Source organism: Andrena cerasifolii, chromosome 5, assembly GCF_050908995.1.
Source record: "Andrena cerasifolii isolate SP2316 chromosome 5, iyAndCera1_principal, whole genome shotgun sequence".
In the NCBI taxonomy this organism is placed as follows: Eukaryota; Metazoa; Arthropoda; class Insecta; order Hymenoptera; family Andrenidae; genus Andrena; species Andrena cerasifolii.
The window spans coordinates 11,541,283-11,567,092 of NC_135122.1; the positions used below are offsets into that span (position 1 = coordinate 11,541,283).

At 40.8% G+C, this 25,810-nt stretch overlaps 1 protein-coding gene across 3 annotated transcripts in view; it reads right to left on the bottom strand.

Moving 5' to 3' along the window:
* Positions 1-207: 207 nt before the first annotated feature.
* LOC143368728 (G-protein coupled receptor Mth2) overlaps positions 208-25,810 on the bottom strand; it is a 37,903-nt gene continuing 12,300 nt past the window's right edge. For 2 of the 3 annotated variants that reach the window (XM_076811750.1, XM_076811748.1), the window contains 7 exons: positions 19,098-19,386; positions 18,473-18,707; positions 13,853-14,076; positions 11,379-11,457; positions 5,449-5,627; positions 1,565-1,745; positions 208-779 (listed from right to left, as the gene is read on the bottom strand). In XM_076811750.1, coding sequence (XP_076667865.1) covers positions 446-779; positions 1,565-1,745; positions 5,449-5,627; positions 11,379-11,457; positions 13,853-14,076; positions 18,473-18,707; positions 19,098-19,386 — 1,521 coding nt within the window. In that variant the 3' untranslated portion in view covers positions 208-445. Of the gene's footprint in view, positions 780-1,564; positions 1,746-5,444; positions 5,628-11,378; positions 11,458-13,852; positions 14,077-18,472; positions 18,708-19,097; positions 19,387-25,810 lie in introns of all 3 variants that reach the window. The other variant, XM_076811751.1, reaches the window with a different exon arrangement.

Here is a 25,810-nt window from a genome sequence, read left to right on the forward strand (position 1 = left end):
CCTTTCCCAACTTTCTCAGCTCCTGCCACCCTCTTCGAGCCTGTCCTCTACCAAAAATTTCCTTCCCCTTATTCACCACTTCACCCATTCTCACCTGTTTCGCGCGAGAATTCGCAACAAGCTCAGCTAGAGAAACCTTAAGCGTGTCTTTCACAGTTTCCTGATGAAGGGAACGAGGTAATGGGAATCGTCGGTAATACTCCCCCATTCGTTGCATCACTGTGGAACATTTATTACATCTTCGCAAGTATACAAAGTGCAAGGTACAAAAAAAAGGGCAGACAGCTCGCGGTAACGCTACAAAAGAGGGAGAAATAATACAGTAAAAATGTACAAAAGATGGTCGCTCGCGTTTCAGTGGCATTTATTCGCGATCAAGCGTGAACGACTGGAGAAACTGTTCCCTGCGAACGGTGTGCCGTAGGAGAGTACTGCCCTGATTGGATCAGGGGGTCGCGCTAATAGCGAAGCTGGACGTCAGCGTGCTGTTGCTGCCGCTCTTCTTCACCTTGAACGGATCCTGAAGCGTCGAGTTGCCCTGGCTGGAGCACTTTTTTTTCTCGTCGAAGCCCAGTCGTTTCCTCAGTGCTTGGTAGACCCGGGGCTTCAGCGCGAACAGTATGAATATCAGCAGACCCTGGAGGCAGTTGATCACGTCGCTGCCGTAGAACACTACGTCCTTCCACGCCACGTCCGTGTACTCGTTCATGAACGAGGACACTATCTCAGCGATCCAAGTAATCCCCATGACCACGAACAATTTTACGTTCATCACCAACCTGGATTCACGAAATCAAGCGTTAATGGCTATCGACGAGAAATATTCAGAACAATCGAAGAGTCCTTGTAGAAAACACCGTAAGTGCCGAAATTAGAGAACAAAAATTCTATCGGAGAATTTTCTACTTGCCAATGGTAATACAGTATAGTATAGTGATATAGTATAGAATTCAATTTTGGCACCTACAGTGCTTTCTACAAGGAGTCTTCATTATCTAGCAATGGAACTATAATATTTCGATTCTGGTTCACCAAATTATCGTTTGTTCTGACTGAATACAGATAACTCCAACTTGTTTCAGTGATTTCTATAGACGTTTATCTGAAAGCTTCCTTTGATGGTTCCTCAAAACAGTGGCGCACCCAGAGAAGCTTTGTGAAAATAAAAGAAAACTGGATTCTCTTCTTTAAATCAATTTTTATAGTCGCCTAATAAATTTGATTAAATTGGCATTCAAAATATTCGTAGGTGTCCCTTCAACTGGGCTCCCCGTAAGATTAAATCCTAGGTGCTCCACTGGTCCCAATAAATGAAATAAAAGTGTTAGAGAGTAACGACGAAAAAAAAACTATCCTCCGATATGAATATTCAGAAAGGTTAACGAAATCGAGCCAAAGATATACATATAGAAGTTTAATTTTAAGGACTACGAGAGCAGTTGTTAACGCCAACCAAGCGAAAATCATCGGCGCATCTGCTCCCCGCGATAGTGCGCCCGCGTTCGCGTCGAGCTCGTCAGATTTCACTTTTGCCCAGTGTTTAAGGGTGATCCGATAAACTCACTTAGTCTTGTCAGCGTGAAATCGTTTGCTCCTGGGATCTGATGGGTCCGCGACCCTCCTTATCTCGGCTTTCACCTTGCTACAGTGCTCGGACGTGATAATGAAGAACACCACGTTGGCGATCAGTTGGATCGAGATCGGCACCCTGAAGAAGATCAGCTCGCCGTACATAGACCGTCTGTCTGTAACGTAAACGCAACGGACTGACGCAAGCGAAATCGATACCGCGAGACTAGCAGCTTGCACTATGCGGCAGTTGCGACAGAGAACTCTTTAATCGCTTATGGCAACGGTTTGGTTGGTATTGGGTTTGTATCTGGCCGTTAGTTTCCGCGACCGTAAACTGGCTTTATGACGCGGACGTGACTCGACCGCCATTTTTCAGACCCCCGGTTTACGTACCCCGTTTTACTAGCTGTCTGTGTCATTGTTTACGAAGATTCGAAGCTTTAGTTAGGGCTACTAGGCGCAGACCGGAACCCGGGCCTGCGCTTTAAAAGCACCCGAGGTCCACGAAAAGCTTCGTAAATTTTACGGGGCCCTACGCATAGATATTTATTGTCATAAAAAAAATTTAAATGGCCCCGCCGTCCAACGAAAAGCTCTTCGTAAAGTTTGGGGTGCCCTGTGCATAGATATTTATTATTATAAATTTTTTCAGTATATGTAAATCCGTTTTCTTTTTGGCCCCGCACAATTTTGGAACCCGCAAAAGTTCACGCTGGCCGCTGCTTCTAGGGATTAGAATTTCTGCTCGCTCCTCGAAGTGGATTTATTATTCCTTCTATTGCTAATCGGTGATAGATAAATCTGTAGAAAATCGAATTTTCTGATCAGTTCATTGCTGTTGAATATCTGATTGTTGGCATTAGTGGTAGTTTGAGCAGTTGGCTTCGCAGTGAGATGCGTTCGTTGTTTGTGATACCAAGGAGCACGGTCAGAAAGAGTTAAAGAACCCTCGGGGAGCTCAACCACGCTGGCAGTTACAATAAAATCTCGCCCGGCTGCTCAGACAGGCAGAGTGAAAAAAAGAGGACAGAAATGCCCGCGGAACGTTCGTATTATAAAAAGCTTGCGCCCCAGTCGTCTTTAACGAGCTGACTCTTGAAGCTGGATTTCGTGCAAAACCATCGTCTACCAACACGAACTAATTAGTGTAATTAGTTGAATGGCCGGCACTCGTTTAGCGAAACAGCGAAGAAACGTTGCGTGACGTGACGTGAAAAGCTTAGGAGAAATTTCCTCGTTGCGGCCGAAATATGCTTGCCAGGCTTCTGTAGCACTCTGCTCGTATTCTCTTGCATTTTGCGAATAACTTTGTTCCGTTCGAGAATTAAGTAAATCGATAGAAATCAATATTATATGAAATTTAGCTGATGGCACAATCGAAAAAGTATAGTGACTCTACGTGAAAAAAACTAATAAGCAAACTTTATCTGCAAGTCATAGACAAGTTCTTCTCGATTAAAATAAGAGAAGAACAAACCCCTTAAAATAAAATGAATAAACTTTATTCGTAAAGCCTACTTGCGCGAAGAGGACAAAAATGGAAAAAATTGACGGCCTGTATTCTTTAAACAAATCCGACGCGAGGAAAGTGATGACTTAAACTCGCCCTAATTTCGCGGGGACCATATCATATTTCGATTTCGTGAAAATCGCTGGCACTGTCCGCGAGAAGTGAACTATTTGACGTGAAATTGTACCTACATAGACGCGATCAGTCAGAGCCGTCAGAGGGCTTTCATACTGAAACGAGTGTCGCGAATTTCCACGGCATCCTTTATACGCAAAACAACGAAATTTCCACCGCGGAAGGCTTCCCGTATCACGGGGCCACGAGGCTGAGTGAAATCCCGCGAAAGCGCTCGCGTTAATTCAATATTTGATCTGGTAGAGCGAGAAATCCGCGGTCGCAATTTGTGCCCCCGACGAACGGAAATCCTGGGGGAGCTGCCAGCTTGTTCTTTTAGCGGGATTCTCGCATTATATCGCATTAATTCCGGGAATTTAAAGGCCGGGGAAATTCGAGGGTAGACAGGGACCTACTTACAAGGAAGCATATCGAACCCGAAAATTCTGATTGTAATGAAACTCCGTACGATTGTAGAGCATGTCGGAGTATGTAAGAAACGATTTTTTTTCTGCGGAAAAACACTCTGAGGGGGTGAAATCAGCCCCCAAATTTTCAGCGATTTTTCGTTTTTCGAGTATAACTTTGTAACGGTGCGAGGTAGAAGAAAACCGTAAATGGACAAAATGTTCGGTGTTTGATGCCGTATAACGCGCTGCAAAAGAAATGTTTATACGTCCAACGATTTATAAATAAATTAAAATTTTCGTTATTTTACATATAATTTCTAACCGTGAGGGTTGGGGACGATCTTTTTCCGTGTAAAAGTTATAATTCGCAATGGTTTACTAAAATGTAAAAGGAAAAAATTTTGCTTCATTTGTTTATTTGTTTCCTTGTTAGTGAAACGTGAGGTAAACATTTGTAGACTCGACAATGCGCCTGTAATTACACACGAAACCATCGATCATCGAGGCATTTTCCCTGGAAATAGTAGTGTCGCTCGGAATTAGTATTTTAGATATAAATATTGTTAACTGGCCTGCAGACCTGCATAATGGCAGAATTCCGTATCGAAATGGGCTCATTTTTCGTGCAGAGGAAAACAATTACTTCCAGGTTGTGCGATCCGCTATTAGTGTTTACTTGGAAAGATTCTGTAGATATCAACCTGGGAGCCTCAATTAGTTAAGTGAAATATATATTGCGCGTCCCAAGATTTCTACCGTATTATAACACAAATGGCGATATGGGGGTGTCTAGTTGAGCAAGAAATTAATTACGAGAAACATGGCCCCACTCGTTACACGAACTCGAGCGCGGCAAACTTCTGCGTCGCTCGATTCCTCAGAAATCAACGGTAGTTCTTTGGTTAATTTCCGCCCCATTGAACTCCTTAGGCCGTGATTTTCTCTTCGGCTCTTGATTTCCAGTGAAACGTGACGGCGAGAAACTTTTTAATTGGTCCTTGATAATCGATGACCATTCGACTACAAATGATTGGGACCTGTTCTCGCGTACGAAATAGTAGGTGAGTGACAGCTAGCTCTAATGGTTACCACCAATTTTTCTAACGATTTAGAGACGATCCTTTTAAACTATAAAGGCAACGTATAATGCTAAAGATTTTCAAAGGTAATTTGGGGTGGGCAGTGAACGAACTTTGGCTATTTAGTTCCTGCAAATCCTAGTAATAAGATTGGTAATTCGTCCATTATTGAAGCCCCTTTTACTAAAGTCCTTGGACATTAAAGTTCCAAAGTATTCAATCGATTATGTACTCGGTCGCGGGCGTCGATCGAGAAGGCGCTAAAGTTTTCTGAAATTGGAGAGGAGTCTGCAAGATCTGGTTATAACTAGATGGTTTTTAAATTACTTAGGGAAGGTCTTTAATTATGGAGTCTTGAATGCGACATTTGACATCGCTGTCTTAAATTGAACTCGAGACTCCTGGTGTCATTAGGGCACCTTGAGTTGACAATAATAAACGAGCTTAATTAAATACCATAAAACGTACGAAACTGAGGTCACGAGGTGTTTCATACTGGAATTTGTTATCCGTTGACGCGAAATACTTCTGTGGCTGACAATGAGTCAGAAGTTCAATTTAAATTTCACTAATTAAATTTTGATGTGTTCAGAGCTATTTCTACCAAATACCAGTCATGAGTATATCTATCATATCTTGCTCTATATATTTTAAATCAGCTCTGTCAAGTCTATAGAGTATATAAAATACCAATATTAAACCACAAAAGTGGTATCTCATCTAAAATGGTCCCAAGGATTATCACTTGCACTCTATGACTTACTATTGAACCAGCATCTGAGCAAACCGAAGTTAGGCCTGAAATTCTCTGATAGAAGGGGCACTGTGTCGCTCAAAATTGCAAACACTGTCGCCAGCATCGCGAATCCCCATGCGTACAGGGAGTACAACAGAAACCTTTTGCCATGCGATCGTCCCCTGCCAACGTTCCCACGTAGACTCCTGGAAAAAGCAAATACCCATTTTTCATAAACAATACCGAGCAGTTTGTAACATTTAATACTCTTTCGAAATCATTACAATCACATCAATGTATCTCTATTTAAAAAAAAGTCACCTGCCTCTTTGAAGCTTCTTCTACAAAATGTGCCTTTCTTTTTAAGAGGTTGGCATTTTTTAGGGTGCAACTTGTAAGTGCCATTTTTTCTGGCGGCCTTGAAACTGTTACTTTATTTTGCAATGCAAAATTTGCAGAAGAAGGTTTGAGCGGTTGAGTGATATTTTTCATTAGAGATCGCTTTATTAACTAACAAGGGAACATCCCGAATCCGGAAATTGAAAAAATTCTGAAACTTCATGAATATCTAGGGAATTTCCCCCTGATTACAACGCAATTTTTATTTGCTGCCCAAATTCACTCTAAGGGGATGTAATTGACCCCTGAATATCCGGTTATTTTCCGATTTTCTGTTATAACTCGTGAACTGTAAAATACTTTTTCTACCAAATGATAGATCTAATTAAAAGAAGTAACTTTTGTCTTGAAACTTTTTTTCTATCTCTTACATTTCGCGAGTTATAACACAAAATCGGAAAGTAGCCGAATTTTCGGGGGTTAATTTCACCCCCTTCGAGTGAATTTGGGCAGCAAACAAAAATTGCGTTGTAATCAGGAGGAAATCCCCTACATATTCACAAAGTTTCAGAATTTTTTGAATTTTCGGGCACGGGATCTTCCCTTGTAAGTGATAAATTTTCAGTAGAAGTGGGGGAGTAGTTTCGTATGTGACAGGAAACGAGCATCTTATTAATAACGGTCATGCATTTTTGCTGGAACAAGACGTTCGTAATTGATATATGTCCCATTAAATATTTACTACTATACATAAACATGTACGACGAGGTACATATATGCTTCAGAAAGATAAGTACCTACAGCTGTTACTATGAAACAATAATTAGCACAACTTCACCAAGTTCTCTTAACCACGTCTTATCTTTTCCTAAAAAAAAGAAGAAGATATTGAAGGATGCTGTATGCACCGTTACACATAATTAAATGCTGGGAGGATAATTAAAACTCCCGACTTTACTTTATCACACCTGTATCTACGCATCGTCGATATTTACTCGAAGCCTTGAAATCACCGCGATTGGTTGCGCAATAATAATTATATACGCAGTCCCATTCACCACTCAAGGGAATTCCCGGCGGCTGTTGTTTACTGCAGCTCGATTACCATCAAAATTTATAATGGACACAGCCATAGTGGCCTTCGAAGTGTTAAAGCGTGTTCCGAACCGCGTGTCATATACGTAGCATACAAGTTTCCTTTTTTTCCCCCAATACTTCCGTAGTCACTCCATCCGTTGTGGAGTATAAATTTCGCAGAGGCAGGTCCAGTGTATACGATACAATTTTTCATCGGGAAACAACAGTTAGTTAATCGATATAGGATGGCAAGGTACAGAGTATCGCTACGCTGGTATAACTCAAGGAATTATTAAATCTCGTCCTTCACTTTGTTGTTATCTCATAAATTATACTCTTACATTTATCTATATTTTTAGAATTTTACTTGGCTGCTATCGCATACGTCCAAGTACTATGGGAATTCGACGATTCCTCAAGAGATACTCAGTTTGCCATTTTTTGTACCATTTTTCCTTTGGTCCTCCGCGATTGTTTGGCCACTACCCTGCTGTGCTTAACTTTTATTTTTCTCATAGCAGAATCTCTGACTCAGAGGTTACCCCAAAAATACAGTCCACAAATATACACCTCTCTCTACATATTCGAACAATTCCCCAGACACAATTTCTCCCAATCACATTGAGCTGTGCAATCGTCGGGAAAGGAGAAGCTTGGGCAGACAGAGGATGAATTGATGATGAATTCTCAGAAACGCAGGAGGAACAGGAAAGTGTTTATTCGCGACGAAGTTGTTTGAATAATACTCGAGGAGTTCGAAGGATCGATGTTGCATTTCCATGTCGATTGCGACGATCCTTAGAAAACTGTGATCGAATAATCGGTTTTCCCGGCACTCTCGTTCCACGATCGAGCAGGTGCAACGTGTAAGTGTCGAGGTACCGTCCTTCAAAATTCAAAATCGTAATGACGAAGTGCCTGGAATAATTGGCACGGTTCTTGGGGGCAACAGCTGCGCGAGATCGAAATGATGCTGGGGTTCCAAGATGCCTACATTGTAGATATTTAAGATACGTACAGTAGAACCCTCCATTACTAGGAGCTTTGCTTTTCGAGTGTTCTATATTTTATGTGAACGTTCTAGTTTTCGAATAGAACATGATATATAGAATATCTTCTTATGTAATCGAAGCAGTCTTGTAGAAGTGTTGAAATCAATTCTGTAATTGGCGATGGGGGTGGAAAATTAGTAATAAGTTATTATTATTATTAAGTAATAAAAAGTAAAATTAAAGTCGATAGTAAGTTATTAATATCATTATTAAGCAATAAAAATTAAAATTAAAGTTAGTAATGAGTTATTATTATTATGAAGTAATACAAATTAAAATTAAAATTAGTAATAAGTTATTACTATTATTATCATTAATAATTGTTCGTAATAAATTAAAATCAGTAATGAGTTATTATTATTAATAAGTTATATTACTAATTTTAAGTTGTAACCAATAACTTTTAAGATATTACTAAGTTATAACTAACAACTTTTAAGTTATTACTAAGTTATAACTAATAACACTTTCCTCGTCAAAGTACTTTTATCTGGTTACTATATGTATACTTTATATAATGGAGTTTCTATTGGATATTAAAACTGAATTTAGAAAATTACAATCTTAGAAAATCGGCAAAAACAGCAAATTTCCCGTGTATTTGCAGTCTGTGGTTATGATGACTTATATTGAATTCATATTAACAGATAAATATTCATAACACATTAATAATTCTAAAAGGACAGCTTCAAATATGCAGTACCTACTGACTTCACACCCAATTTAATTGATACAAGCAGTCACTTTTCTCGTTCTGCATTCAACGTTCAATATAATATTATCTCCAAATGAAAATGAAAATTTAAATCGTGCAAACATTTAAATTCGACGAAACATTGGTCGGGTAACCACACCTACACAAACATGTTTTCGATGGAAAAAATAAGAGGAAAACCTTTCGCGTGCATTATTCGCTTCATTAATCCTGAAATGCTGTATTAATTATTAATCGTTCGCGTATTCCGCGCGAGCCCAATTGTCAATCGTCGCTTTGAGCCCGAAACAATTTGCGTTTCACGCGTTCCTCGCACATATCCCGGTTAAATTGGCCAAACAAACGACAGGTCGCAGCTGTCGACGTTTCAATTTCTGATCGATAATTAAAAGTAATCTGTTATAAATCACTGGAGGTGGGGGATTTAAAAACTATTCGGTGATTCGCGAGACAGAAGAATTTTCGACAGTTACATACGAGGCTTCCCGGAATTTTGCAGCCACCTCGTATTAAACACCATAAATCTCTATTGACCACTTGACGAATGCTTCAAATTCAATCTAGAAAACAAATTACTCTTGTACAAAGCTATCGCGAGGGCTCTATGGACGTGCGAGATTTAATCGTAAAACGCTAATCGTAATTCAAATATCGAAGCTCCACAAAAATGTCAGCTCGAAATGTTGACTCGATTTTCAAAATATTCCACAGCTTTAAACTACTCGCACAGCGCAAAAAAAAAAATTATTCGAAAACGTGAAATAAAAATTCTCTAATTAGTTGTGGCTTTTGAGAAAAACTACTTCGAAGATTCGTCGAATTAAATTAGCAAGTACACATCATGCTTGTTTCTATTTCCAAGCATCGATGTCAGTGACAACCTATTTCAAACCACATTTCTTTATGAAGAAACTGAACAAATGAATTTTCGAAGATATCTCTCTACAAAATGCAGACTCACTTGCAGAACCTTTATTCCACACTTTCAACTTCTTCTTTTATAGAGAATCGACCTATTTCCTATTGTACCGCCAATAACTCACCACCTTGTATTCGTTACGATATCAAACCTCCCACTTATATAATGTCCAAATACCCAACACTAAAATTAGCCATTAACTTTTAACTGATCAGAATTTGAATCGCAGAAATCCCTGTAAACGTCCAGAGATACACGGAAACGGAATAAACGAGGGGGTGAACCAGGAACCGCCGTCCACCCGTGACGAAACGATTTTTCGAAGGCAGAGAAGAAAAGCAAAGAGCGTCATCCCAACGGCTCCCCGTTCGCGTAGATCTATTTTCTCCGCATATTTACAAATTCGCCAGCTAGAATAGCACCTTAGAAACACAAACTGTCACGACGCATTGGGAATGGGAGGCATAGCGCCAGAATGCCATTGAAAGCCCTCTCGAGACAATAAAAAATCGATCGCACATAAGGGACCATTGAATTCTCGATTTTGATTCAAGCCTTTCTAAAAACTGGACGAGGTCATTCCCTACAATAAAGCCATTCACTTATTCACCAAACACCGCCTCGATGAGAATTGGTTTCTAATTAATACGTGCCCACAAAGCGCGCATTGTAGAAGCAAAAATGGCACCACGTAAATGCCAGCGGAAGAAAGCCCTAGAAGCTGGAAGCTATTAAACTCCCCCGCTGTATTCTGAATTCATCGCGTGCGCGTTCCTCGTATGTAGAATTTCAATTCGATCGATTCAAGAGGCTGCAAATACCGGGCTGCAAATAAATAATTAAACTTCGTGCACCTATGCATCCAGTGCTCGACGTGGACAAAGGAGAAGAGTGCCAAGGAACGAAGAAACTTCTGACCCACATTGGCACGCGACGAATTTAAAAGATCTTTTATTCCAGTGTCCGTAATCGAAGGATATTTGTAAGAGGATCAAAACTGATGCAGGAAGTAAATCAGACTACTATGTGAGGGCCTTAAATTACGTAAGGCTGGGGGAATTATAATTCTAAACCTTTAGAAGAATTTTAATAACTAAAAAAGTGCGATGTAAAAAATATTGCGCAAGGAAGGGAGGGAGAGGATTGGAATATAAAATCATACGAATTTAAATATAAGCACTGGGGGAGGGAGGGGGTAAAAATCGCCAAAATCACCCTTACGTAATTTAAGCGCGGACCCTAACAGCTTACATTGTAATTAATAGTAAAAGTCGGTTTTAAGGATTGAATTCTCTGAAAGTTCTCTCAATCGAAAATGAAAAACAGTTTCATTTAGCCGATAAGTATTTAGGGGTTTAAATTGACTGTTTCGTTTCAGCTAAATTTTGGTCCACCCGGCGATCGACTGGAGAGATTTAAGGAGACTCCGTGGAAGTCATCCCCCATTGGAGACTTCCTAGGCGAATAAATTAAGTCGGGCAAAAACTACCCTTACCGGTCTCCATCATCCTGGTAATCTATTTCGCCGGCGACACTTGAAAAATTGCAACGTGTAAAGTACTTCTCACATAATTCGTCGGGGAACTTTCAGATAAAGATCCTTCTCGATCCCGTGGCTCATTGAGGGGCAGGGTGGATTTTCCTTGCATTAGTCACCGTCTGCTTAAAGTCACTTTGCAGCTAATTTCCTTTCTATTTCGGTTTAGGAACGACCTGGCGCCCGTGGCCCTTTAGTTAGGAACTTTCTTTCGCGAGAATTTTGGAAGAGGACAGGCGAATCGGTAGGCGGCGATGGTGCGAGATGTATGAATGTTTCTCAGGGGAGAGAAAATTTAAATGTCTCGAAATATCTTACCCGAAGGTCCGCCATATATCGAAGCACATGACGTTCAGCCACGAAAAAGCCGACAGGAAGGCGAAGTACATCATGTACGCTGAAAACAAAGGCAAATGGTTTCACGTATCGCTGGGAAACTTTCGTCGAGCATGGAATTCTGTCAGTTTCGTCGTGTTCCTTGGATTTTATCAGTTTCCCTAGTGTCCATCGCTTTTTGTCCGATGAAAGTTCTTTGAAGGGCAGGGTACGGACGAGGGAACGGTAGAAAAAGGGTTTTTTGGAATTCTGTAGAGAATTTTATAGGAAGATAGGTAGCGGGAATAAAAAGATGGTTTGAAAATTATATTTATCTGTGCAAATACGTTTGTACGACACTAGTAGTCTATAGTCACTCGCAGGTTCCCCCGCATTAATATAAAAGGATAATTAATTGTGAAAACTGCTACGTTGCTTGATTTCTTTGGCCACTATAACCCAGTGGCGTTTGGTTTTTTTTCAAATTCCAAAGTAATAAATGAAACTATCAATAAAATCTAGAAGCGTGAATATGAATAGTGGTTCGTGAAGAAGCTTGTAAGTCACCGTATGTATGAGATATAGGAAATGGCACACATGAGTGGTTCTTGGGTACACAGCAGACTTCCTTTTCGTCGTTGCAAGATGTTTCTCACGCCATAACTATTCAAATAAATCATTCAAAAGTTGCCGTAGATTCTAAGAATCCACTGTTATCGTCAACGATTTCGAGCTAGAAGAAGTCTTCTGCTAGAATCATATTTAGAATATTTATCCACGTGAGAATTAAAAAAGCGAAAGGAATACAGAAGTGTCGTGTGCTCCACATTGGGGTGCCAGAAAAAGATGGCACCGTGTGAATTTTCCCTTTAGAAACGTGACGTTTCCTACAGCACCGGTGGAATGCAAACAATTTTAATATTAAACTTTACGGATGACCTAGAATCTAGATTGCAAAGCACAGCTCGTCCCCTCGTTGAATTATAGTATTCTTTGCTAGTGTTTGCATCTCAAGCTTTCTTCTCAGCGTCACGGTATACATGCAATGACTAATATTTGAACGGGAAACGCGTTGGCAGTACACCGAATTTGACGTATGTAGTTTCTGTCTCGACGTCGATTTCAAATAGAACGCTGTGTCGTGGGCGATGTCTAGATATTCTATAAAGCAGGAGAACTCTGAAAATAACTCCTGGAACGATACGTTAGCCGTGCTGTATATTTATTTTCTGCAAAGCTTGAATTTTATTCCCCTTCGATATTTATGCAAGTTTGCATGTAACTAGTGATTTATGCCATGGATACTTCTCCTCCTCTCTCCGTTTTTATTGTAATAGTAAAGGATCTATGTATTTAACCGTATCAACGTGTACAGGGTAATTCAGGGAATTCAAGTACTGTCCACTGTTTATGTGGCATAACGTTAAGCAATTTCTCAGAATAGATTAGTTACAGCAAAGTGACATGATTTCTAATATTAAACTCTTACAACTACCCAGAAATTTGTTCGCGGAAGGCTGTCACGTGCGTTTCGTCACGTCATGATTGTAGTCTTGTGTATCGTATTAAAATTTTGTATCAAGTGATGTGTATCTAGGCAAAAGCAACGCAGTGTCTTTCAGAATTAGTTATTTTCTTTAATTTATGTAAACAAACAAGTCAGTCACTGTACATATATACACATGTTTCCTTTTCACCACAAGTGTGCAGTATAATACAGTGAATGTTGTGAGCCATTATACTTTCAAAATGAGTATACAGGTTTCAAGTAATCTCGAGGCCCCGATATTGCAGGCCATTATATTCCTTTCTGCATCAGCCACTGTTATGTAAAAGAAGAATACAGTGTTCCACTTAAAAAAGTCAAGACGACCTTGTCTCTTCGCTGCCCGAATTTTTCGTAGGAGCAGAATTTATTATATAATAAATGATAGGTTTTTTTATATTTTTTACGTTTCATAAACTACTGTCTACTTACTTGCTAGTAAGTTTATGAACCGTAATAAATAAAAGAAACGTATAATTTATTATATAATAAATTCTACTCCTACGAAAAATTCGCGCAGCGAAGAGACAAGGTCATCTTGACTTTTTATATATATAGTCTTAAAAAAGTCAAGATGACCTTGTCTCTTCGCTGCGCGAATTTTTATTTTATTTTAATTTTAAAATATTTGAATTTTAATTTTATATATATATATGTGTAGACGTGCAATAAATCCTAAATTTCTGCAAACTACAAGACACTCGAAATTCATTTCACAGACAGCCATGAAATGTCAAACTTCTAAAAACCATGACACATTTAAAATTCATTTCGTTCGGAACCAAGGAAACTTAAATTCTGACAAATTTCCAATTTATGAAATTTATTCTTTGCTAAATAAGTGTTTGTGCGGGTCAAATTACTCGGTGAAATGATTGAAGGTTTTGTGATCACTTGCAGCAGAGTGTGTAGCAATGAAACAGAAACGTACCCAAAGTAGCACACAAATTGGTCGCGTAGTTGTCGTCGGTTCCTCTTTTCGGTGTCACCCAGGGCACGATGGCGAGACAAGTGTAAGCCAGCAAAAGACTCGCCGAATGACACATCAAGGTCTTACCGTGGAGATTTTGCAGAGCGGGTAGACATATGTAGACCAGCAACGTTAACAGCAGAAAGACGCAGCTCACTGACTGGAGGATGCTATTGACCGTAAATCTGAAATCAGTGGGAAAAGAATTGCGGGCTTTTAGGTGAGCTCCCATCTAAGGATACTATTTCACCAGGCACTTCAGTGGCAGCTGCATTCGAATAGTTTAATTGAATGTTAGATCGTTAAGGAAAATTTAGTTCTGAGATTCATTGTGGAGAAGCATTAGTCCCATGAAAAGCAATTATTCGTCAATAAATAGACTTTGCAAGTTTATTAATAATCAGGGGCTCGAATGAGACTGTTAAAGCTTTTATAAATAAAAGTTATTTGCCGAACTTCTAACTTTTAAATCATTGCTTTTCTGTTTCAAGTTAACTTTGTACATTAACACTTTAACTCCGTTATCGATTAATAAAAGTTCTGGAGGATCATATACTTTTGAACAGATATTTAAGGGTGAGATATAAAAGTTAGGAATATTTTCTTAATTGTTATTATTCTTTAGAATTAAAAGCAGGATACATATAGAAGAGAAAGCACATTGTGATTTTTATGTAATTATTTTCACCGAACGGTTTAAGCTTTCAACTTCACTGCTTGTCACAACTTCAACTTTTCCAGAGCAGGATAAATGTTTCTGCATAACTAGAACTTTTTTCTACCTTCAAGAAAATAAAAGTTTCTTATTTACAACGCAACGTACAAAATAAAAGTTTCAGTTAATACACTACGTTGTACAGGTAACAGTTTTCTGATAACAGAAAAGATAATAATCAGAAAATTACAGTTGTTTCATAATTAATTGAAAATTTTACCAGTTTCATTCGACCCCGATTGATAATTCATAATTCACAGTTTAGGTTCATAAGATTCAGACGAAACTTTCGTCGTATATTTTTCGCTAAAGATATAAATGTCTCATAATATGTATACGCAGAGTACATTTATAAATAACTATCGCGTAATTATTAATGCCGAAAGAACCTCTAATTTCCTCACAAAACTGACCCACTCTGCTCTCAGCATTCGATCGTGAATAGACAACCCCGTATTTCATGATCTACTATATTATTCTCAGCATGCCACCCGTTAACTTAAAAAACTGAAGAAAAACCTAAAATTCGAGGATACTCGATTCCACAGTTTCATTCAGTCTCGTTACGGTTCGCTAATTAAGCCAGACCTGCTGCGTTATTTCGCTCTTCTTTCATAAATCTCGACGCCCGGTGTCGAGTGTACGTGGTTTTGAAGAGAAAGCCAGGGGCCCTGATAAAACGAATTACTTCGACTTCCCCGTGGAACGTTAGGAACGCGGAATGAACTTTATCTCGCCTCTCCTAAGTAGCGTTGAACACCAAGTAACGTTCTCGTTACATACAAAGGGACTCGTGTCCTCGCGTAAGTGTTCTCATTATCACGAACACTGAATATAAATCGACTCGTTCCGTCTATTCCTCTGTCTCCTCGACACTAACAGCCCCCTTAACATCGCCTGATCTTTATTTATGTCAAAGCGAACGTACTTCCTCGCGAAATCTGCTAAAGAGGATTGAAACGGAAGTTTAGAGACTTGCGTTTTATTTTAGAAAATGTTTCTCACAAGGGAAGATCGGTAACCCGAGCCACCCCCTAAGGATTAATGAATGGTTTTCCATTTTCCAGTATATCTTGAAAACTATAGTAGATACAAAAAAAACGATTACCATGAAAACTTAACGGCATTTCATTGGCTATAAAACTGTTTAACCAAATTGTTTAAAAAATTTAATTTAAACAGCAAAATCTCCCCACCACAATTTTTAAACAATTCTGTTACATAGTTTTATACTCTACAAACCTGCAGGGTTTCAAACAAATTTGGATGTTCGGGTAACCGATTCTAAGAGAATGGTACAATGAAATAGTTGCCTTCTTCGATCGAAAGGAATATACAAGGTACACCACGATATGTGGATGCAGGGACGAATGTGCGACCAGTTTGTTGTAACTGCTCCCGGTCAGTGGATTCTCCTGGACTCATCAGACAAATGGACTTGCACCATTGTTACATTTATTCTTCTACTTGAAGATGTACGGGTGGACACATTGTCCGCGTCGCTGGCAAACCGCTCGGTCATCTGGCAGTGATGCAGGCGCAGTGTGCATCATCGTGATATGATGGCTTCGTTGAAAAAATTCTATCCCACTTGTTAATGAATCACAGAAGGAAAAACCTCTACCTCGACTTCTGAATATCATTGCAATATGGAATCACTTCAATACACCTATGAGGTACTGAGAGCAACAACGGACCAACCCTGGTACGTCGGTCAACGGCACTTTATTTTCCAGGCGTTGCTGCCAGCGCAGTCGTCATTGTTAGCTTCTGATACTATTCGAAATGCTTCTTCATAAACACATAATTAATCTTGCATTTAATTTTAATAAGTGGCACACAGGCGTCACCGCAAAATTTCAAATTGAAAAAAGATAATTTTCCCTATTGTTTATTAGTACAGCCTATTAGAATACATTACTGCTACTAACTCAATTTCGCAGAAAATATGGGCAGTGCATTTGCGTTCTCAGTGCCTGATACCTATTATCTACCATTAAAATTAGAAAGAAATCATTGCCATTTTCCTCGGCCTCACCTCCTCTGCTGGCAGAACCAACAGAAACTCATTCTTCGCAACAAACTATCTCTGAAACTGTGGTGCAGAAGTGAGTTTCTAGACTCTAGAATCGTGCATTCAAAATGATACACATTCTATTCCATCAGAACTGTCAGATGGCACACAGATAGAACGGCGGCAGACAATGCAGCTCTTCCTCAACGTTACCTTACTCATCTCCCCGAGCGTCAGAACACTCGAGTCGAACTATTCAACCAGTTCAGACGCTCGCAATCCTGTTAGAGGGTCTCTATTTTGCTAATCGATCCCGCGGGATTCTGGAAGAACGGAAAACCTGCAATGGCCCCGGACAACGGGGCTCGCAAAGTCCGCGCTCATGCTGCAAAACACAGAGGCCGACGAGTACGAAAGTTCCGGAGCCCCCGAATCTCCGACTGGCTTTACTTGTTTGAACTTCGCGGAGTCAAACAAACGGGCTCGGGGCAATAAATGGCGGCCATTCATCGGCTTAAAAGTTTCGAACGCGCGGATTGACGCTCGCGGAAGACGCGGCATCGAATTGGATACGATCCCCGCTCCATTTCGATTTCCCTTTTTGCGCCGGCCTTCCGATAGGAAGCGCGGCTAATGATCGATCGAATTTTTGTACCGCGGATGTTAGCTCCACGGGCTGGCTGCCGTGGAACAGTGCTCGAGCACCCTCTGCGCCACTATTTGCGCGGAGGGAAACAGAAAGAGGTTTGTTAGGCGAAAATTGTACAATCTTTTCTGCGAGGGATGGAAAAACGTCGAGCAGAAAATGGTAAAAATTGGAGGAGCACACTTCTCATTGCCTTATTCTCTTCGATGCTGAAACCTACGTGGCGATGAAAACGTATTTTTACTGGAAGTTTTAGATTCAAAAAGTGTTCGTTTAAGGGGACATTCTTATTAAAATTTAAAAAAAAATCAATTTCTCCACGTGATATATTTGTAACTCGGAAAAAATCATATCCTTGAATAACAAATAAATCAAGGCCATAAAGATTTTTACTGCCAGTTGTATACTTTTTTTTAAATAACATTGATTTGATGAGAATGGCCCCTTTAATGGTAAAATGTATTTCGAAAAGTTTCATAGTTTAATAATTCCACTGTTTGTTCGCTGTGATTGCTGTTTTTAAACAACGGCGTTTAGAGATGCTTGAAACGAATCTTTGGCACCACTGGTCCATGGCAATAATGGCTGCAGCGAGGAGATTAATGACGATCATTTTTAACCCTGCGTAACGAATGTATCACAGTTTTCTTAACGGCGAACTAAAGTTAATGGAATGTGAAGCGTTTACAGCCCTCGAAAAAAAAAGAAATAAATACGGGGGATATTTATAGCGCGGCGTTTACGCTCCGCGATTTTGGGGAGGAACGAAACGATTACGTTTCTCTTTTTAATGACGTAGGCTGAAAAATGTTCTGGGGTTAAGAAAACGAAGAAACAGAACACCGAAATTACTCTAAAAAATTGTTACGTTCGCATCGTACTAAAATGCTAAAAAAAAATTGCCGCGGGACCAGATTAAAGCGAATCTCAAAAATGTACTCCAAAAAAAATGTTTTCTCGAACACGTGCTTTGAATCGTCATACTAAAAGAATCATAGAAATAATTTTCCAACAGCAACATTTATCGTTTACCCAAAATTCACTCGAGATCGTGGCGCAGTCAACAGTGAGGGTTAATTTCGAGGAAAAACAAGTTGAAAGTGGAGAGGAAAGTTTCTCCACTCGAAGTTTCGTTTCCGTGGAAATCGACTTCGAGAAGATCTTCGACTCTGTATAGATATAGGAGTTTGAAGGGAGTAGACTTACCTGATTGTTGAGTACTCTTGCTCCAACGGCGTTGTGGGGAAACACAGCAGGGGAATTAGGGTTTCGTTCCAGCTTGACGTGTTGTAGAACACGTCCAGGCAGTACTGGTCGTGTGGGACCGGCTTGTTAATAGCAACATCTTTGACGAAGCCTTCTGCTGTCAGGCCTTTGAATTCGAGCGAATTTAACGCGTACATGTCGTTCTTGCACTCCAGCTTGACCATCAAGCCGAATCCTGAAGGAGAAAATCGTGAATGTGAGGGGGTTGGAAAGTTACCCCTTCCTAATTAATCTCTAATTAATTTCAAAGTGTATTTGAAAAGTACTTGTCCGAGTGTATTTGAAACTATGTTAGATACTGTTCCTCTAATGGGAAAAATAACAAATACAGCAGAGTTGCAAGCCTACAGATCGAAAGATACTGGCAAGAATTTGCAACAGTGACTACGCGTTCTGACTGAATCTTTTATTTTTTTTTTAATTCCTAATCACAGAAACACTGTTCAGGAGTCTGCGAATCTAAAACTTTATACATTGCAGTCCCCAGAAAAATTGCGACTTGGAAGCCCCGTTCGCCAAGAACCTCCCTACAACCGACCCTTAAATTTTTCATCTGGAAACTGACCTGTGTCCTCCCACGTCCCGTTGGTGATAGCCGAAATCTTCTCGTAAAAGACCATGGAGGCATCTCCTGCGTCAGTTGTCGTGCATCGCGAGCCAGCCACGTAAGATTGATTCTCCGGGCAGCACTTCCTTAAGCATCTGTTGTGCTGGCACGTGTCCGAGCTCCTGCAAACGCGAGCCACTAGTTGGCGATTCTCTGGGAAATCCGTCGTCAACCCCAAGCAGGTGTTCCCCACTGTCATCGCGAACCTCTCGCGCGCCTCTCCGGTCGACGATGAAGGCAGCATCGCCTGCGAAATTACGGGAAAATCGTGGAAACGTGGACGATTTACGAGGGAAATGTGGGAACGACTGCGAGCACTCGGCCGACACTGGGGGGAAATTCGAAGTCCCCGGGAAGTTTGGAGAAACGCTCGAGGATTCCTTGACTCTATGAATTCGTCGAAAGATCTACGCAAGCTCGATTTGCTCGGTACGTTGCTAGCTCCCAATGCAAATACTTCGTGCCAAGGTCTCCGGAAGATAAAGTATCGCGGGGGAATGAACTCTTTTCGAGATATCGGTGAATGTCGGAGAAATAGTAGGAGTTTTACTACTCGAGCTATTATATATCGAGGAATCTTTTATTGACAGTGCACTCAGAAGGGAATTATGCAACTTTGTGCGCAAGTAGAGTAGTTCATGCGTAAGACAAAACTATTTTTTGTTGGTGCTATAGTGCGGTTTTGGGGGGGTGAAATCAACCCTTGAAAAAAGATGGAGAATTTTCTTTTTCATGGAATATCTCGAGAACGGTCAGAGATATAGAAAATAAATTTAAACAAAAATTGCAACTTTTTTTATATCCACAAAACTGCGTAAAAAGAATTATCTGTAGTCTTCCTATAATTTATTCGACGCTGAAGTTGAAACGCTCGCCGAATAAGAAAATTAACTTTATTCGTCAAATAATCTAAAGGTGAAGTAACTTTTATTTGATCTGTTATTTAAATCATTTTTTATTCAGCTAATGCCCAACTCCGTTATTCTTTTCTTCACTTTCTTAATTCTATTTCCTCCTCCTAAGCAGGATAACCTTTGTTCTTCTGGTCGGTACTTAAAAAGCGTGCCTATCTTAGAAATACTAGAAAGGAAATAGAAGCACACTCTGATACTCCCAATATATCCAAGCAACTTAGCAGCATAGCAAAGAGAGTTCTAACCCAAATTTGAGTTTTGCGTTCAATACACGTTCAGAGTGGTACGATAGACGTTCAATACACGATCAAAGCGGTATTGGCGCCATAGGTGTTTTGAACGTCTATCGTACCACTCTGAACGTGTATTGAACGCAAAACTCAAATTTGAGTTAGAACTCTCTTTACTATACTACCCAACTTCCCCTCTCTGTGACAAAACATTCTTTTATATCATTGTCCTAGAAAAGTAACTGCTGCCAAGTAGGAATTAGCCTCGTCCCCCGTTCGTCAACTATACAGAATAGAATTCACTGCGAAGAACACTCGACTGGAGTCGCGATTCACGGAGGAACAACGGTGCCAGTCCCGACAATGCCATCAACGAGGAAACGTCCGCGTGACCCTGAAATTTCTTCAACTAATACCTGTCGATGAGCTCGACTCCGAGCTCCATTATCCGGCAGCCGGAGCCGGCGAGTCGACGCGTATTTCTTCGCCCCTGTTTCGCAAACCTCGAAGGTGAACGATCGAGGAGAAGCCTGAAATCCCAGGGATGACGTCCCGACGTCTATTGAAAACGAGATAACGAGCGGAAGACCATATCCCGCGGAAATAAGATTTGTCTGTTAACAGAGCTGGGACGAGGAAGCTCTGGCGTCGTGCGAATGACACCAGGGATTTGTCAGATTTGTCAAACACCGGGGAACAGCCCGTAAAATCGCGGTCGGTTCCTTTTTCATCGCTCTCCTCGCGAGTTTCCCCGACAACTGCTTTCATTCGCCGCATTCACTTCCGTTTTAACGAGGTACTTATTTTCCACGCGTCTAATTACCAATTCTGTCGCTCTTCGTGTCGTGTTCTCCGCCAATGAATCGATCTTCTCAAGGGCTTTACGGCACGGACGCCCGAAAATCTTTTTTTTTTTGGCGAAAGTAGAAAAGAAATGAAAATACTTTTCTAAGGGCTTTGTTCTATATGTCTTATGGTATATAAAAAAAATTGTAACTATATTTTTTAAACAAAATAACGGTACCGGTGCTCTTTCATTCCCGCAGTTTTTGAAAAGGCACTCTCCACTGCGAGCAGTAGAAATCCCGTATACTTTGACGTAGGATAAAAAACCGAAAATTGTTATTGTTTACATGACATTTACAACAGAAGTACATAGCGATGTGTGAAAATATTGATTTTTGTAAAAATGGTGGACATTTGAAGAGAATGTCAGTTTTAGCAGTTAAATTTTAAGCCTAGATTTTTAATGAATCGTAAAATCCGTACGTAGGTACTTCTGTAGATAATTTATTGCAGAAGACACTATTAAAATTTCAAATGAATCGAATAAAAATTGTTCAATTTATGCTGCTAGCCAATTTCAGAACAGTGATTCCGCGGAGCTTCGCGGGATAACACATAACTGTGCAATATTTATACAATATATTCACTAATACATGCCCTAAACATACGAAGTATAGAAATAATTTTCAACCTAAGAGTATCATAACAAGCAAATTAGTACTTTTTTGAGCTTTTCAGGGTGGCGTAACCCCTTAAATTCTCTTCTCACCCGTCCTTCTTTTCGCACGACACCTCTCCGCAGTCCTAATATCTCAATTCGGAAGTCCCCCGCCGAAAAATGGCACCCCAAAATTTCCAAAGCTCCAAATATGGAAAGCGACCCAAACATGCCAAGAATTCGGCCAACCGAAAAATTATCGAGAGACCTGAATTGAACGCCACGCACCCCCTACGTAGGTAGAACGCGAAGATCCGTCCGCGACAGAGGGAAGGCATCGATCAAGGGGCAGGGGACATTATTAGAATGCCGCGTTACAGCGATCCCCCGCAAAGGCACGCTCGATTGAAACCGAAGACCAGGTCTCTACTCGACACCCTCCGCAATGCGGTCCTCGGTTTCACCGACGGCGCATCCTTTCCTACGCCATTGCACACCGGTGTGCTACCCAACCACCACGCCCCGCAGATTCGCCAGCGATGAGTCGGATTTATTTACCGTGCCGCATCCTTTCGTCGGCCGGGATAAAGCCTGCACCTCCGAGAGCCAACCCCAGCTAGTATGTCCAGCGCCGAAAAAGGAGCCGCCGATATTTATTACATCTGGCGCCGATAAAACATGACTGCGGCAGGGAAACGCGACGAACGCGATCGGTACACGGCCGTATTGTTGTCGCGATATTCCTGTAATATCGATGGGGGTGCGAGGGGTGGATAGCGGGAATGTTTAACCGCCTGTGGATCGCACGTCGCCGGAAGAGACAACCGAGGGGGCTGGGGGATGTTACTGGAGGGCGGAGGGGTTGATTGGGGCGCTAGTTTCTTTGGGGAATACATGCCGCTCGGTTGTATGCGCGTTCGAGTGACTCGGGATCGCGATTCGACGCCTCGATGCCACGGGAAACGGCACTTGATGAAAGATTGGGAATTGCTTTTTGTTGGGGACTGGTCGATGGTGAGCGATTATTGAACGCGCTGACCAATCTCTGCTTTAGTTTGAAGGGAATTGTGGGGGGGCTTGTTTGTGGGATTTGTGAGTTGATTTATATGGGGGTGGGATTGGGGAGTTTTGATAAAGGAATTTTTTTTGTGTTTGTAGCTTTTAGGAATGGGATTAATAGGCTTCATATTTATTCTGTCTTTAATCTTCCTTATTTAAATATTTATGAATATCGTGTCAAGCTTTCGAGTAGGATGACGGGAGTTGGACTTCAAAGGGCGCTTTTTAATTCGAGGATAGCGAGACGTGACGGCCAATAGCTTGTAGAAGTGTTTTTGTGGAAGGATTGACTGCCGCAGTTAAAGCAAGTGAAGTACCACTGTTTCATGAACTTTTGCAAGCTTTGCTTATTCATTGTGCCACGCATAGTTGAATGTGTAGCAGAGCAAATACATATGCAAATAGCAGGTTCAACGACGCTCGAGCTTGGTGCATATAAACGAGAATAATCGAGTACTCGTAGAAACGAAACCCTAGAGTTTATACGCGGGGCGTTTTAAAAAAAAGTTCAGGATATTTACGCTGAATAAAAATTGCTTAGTGAACATACGTCGAAAAACGAGCATTGTCTGAGTTTGAAGACAGTTTTTATTCTAGTGACGCAACTAAATTGCTTTCTATTGTTTATTGCATGTAGTATGTAAACAAATTCCTTACAATATACCTGCATCCGTGACCAAAGAATTATACTTAAATTTCCATACAAGTGTCACTTCTTTGTACCACAGAATTCGAAGCTCGTTGAAAAGTATACGTGTGGTCTGTGCATGCCGGGCACTTTCTACTTTAAGTAGAAAGGTAACACCGCTGCAAGAAAGTGTTCCTTGTCGTAAGACTACAAAATTATGGCGCGGTAAGAATTATTAACCGCGATACTGGTTAAATACAGTTATCACTTGCATATTCATTTTACAATGTTACAAAAACAATACTAAAGAAGTCACCAGCACTTCCAAAAAGGAAAATTGACTCTCTTCCCTGACAGTACTCATAGGGCGAATGTTGGCAGCAAACAACATATTCACAAAGTTTCATAATTTTTGGAAAATCCGGGTTCGGGATCTTCCCTTGTCAAAAGTATGAGGGTTGAAACTTCGTAAGCCGTCATACATGCAAATGGTTACTCCTACGGAAAAGACTCATACAATCTTTTTTATAGAGAATTTGCTAAGCTACAAATTTTATAAGACCTATTTCTGTCGTAAAACTGATAGATAACAAGATATTCGCGAAAACCCGGTTTTCTTTTACCTTTCACCCTCTATACAATTTTTAGCGGCGGTCACATCGATGGGGACTTTTGACATTTGATTTAAAACGACGAAATAATTGCCCAAACAAACATTTAGCTTGCTGACAATTATTTCGCAGATTGGCCATATTTCCGTCTAGTTTCACTGGAGTATTATTTCTCGACCCACGTTCACCAAACATTAGAACGGTTTACATCGTAAATTCTCGATTCTTTTTTATAAAGATTCTGCGACTGCAAATCGGATAAACTATCGTCTGGCGGTAAGGGCGTTAAGAGTAACGCGCACGAATTGCCTAGTAATCTTCGGCTATCTTTCTGTCGCGAAAGTTGCCAAGGGGTAAGTACCTTCGAACCGAAGAACTGATTTCTTTATCGTGCTCGCTGCCAAACCTCCAAGTTATGAACCACAAGCCATAAAGTTCGAATATCAAATCCCGAATCGTTCCCTCCCTATTCTAGATACCGAGCAAAGATAGCGAAGCGTATATTGCAAAATGGCTGAGCAAGCATCGCCTCCCATGGCTCCGAATGAAAAACGAAATTTACTCCTACGAAAGTACCGTGTAAAATTCCACCTAACCGATTTCACCCTTTCCCCAATTCAGCGCTCTATCCTTCACAGTTAACTTCCGTAAAGATGAGGATCGTCGCATTCAATTTCTTGATGGAAGATTTCCCTTCAACAGCAACATTGTGCATAATTCTCTTGAATCCCTGAAATCATCTATGCTCCTTAAAATACTAGACATCTATAGAACACGCACAAATGCGGTATTCAAGTTTCATTTCGCAATCGGTACTTAAGTAATTTATAACTCAATACCCTCTGCATCTCTTTCCCAAAATTAAATTAATAGATTTCTTTGTTACTGTGTAGAACACTCTCTACAAGTAGCGAGAACAACAGGGATAGTTTCCAGTAGTATTTCCAAAGAAGCAACTAATAATCGTACACCTCCAACATAACAGCTTGCAATTTTTGCTTTCAAAATACCCAAAAAGAGCCTCATGCCACGCGCGTATATTTTCCAATTTCCAATGAATCTGCCACCATTTTGGGAACAGAGCAAACACGTTTGCAAGCAAATCTCTTTCAGCGCCGCTGCAATTTCATCATGCAAACACCCCACCCAAACTATTTTTTCATAGAATCGAGAAAGAAAGTTGCGTTCCAGCGCGGCTGCTGCGGCACAGTAAATTGCGCTGTTTGAGAGCTGTGACGTTTTCAAAGATCGCGATATCGGCTCGATAAGTTCGAACGTTTGCGAATCGTGTCGTGTTCCGTGCGATCGCCAGGCAGCGCCGTTGTAAAAGCGAATCGACTGAAAAGGGTGCAGGCACTTCAACACGTTCGATGCCATGGGGTGAGCGGGTGATCAGGCACGTAGCCAGGATTTTATTTTGGGAACGAAAGAAGTTGGTACGAGGCACTGAAGGGCGAGGCGAAACTGTGCAGTGCTGTGTTTTAATCTGAAACCGAACGAACGGGTGCAAGAAATTTTCCAGCTCTCTCGGTGGATGAAATTGTTTGCTGGACTCTTGCTAAAAGTATCGAAAGCCACTGGTGGATGAATCATCGAATAGAGGTCCAGGGAGCATTGCCGTCATTACGAAATAGCTTGCAATAGGTTGGAAACCATAACACGTGCTTCAAGTGGCGATTTAAAATTTCCAAACTCAGGACTTTTTTATTACACCTAGATTTCTGTTTCTCGTCCACTTGGAGCTCGAGGAAGAAATTGTGGGCACATTTTTCTTAAAGTTCGCGG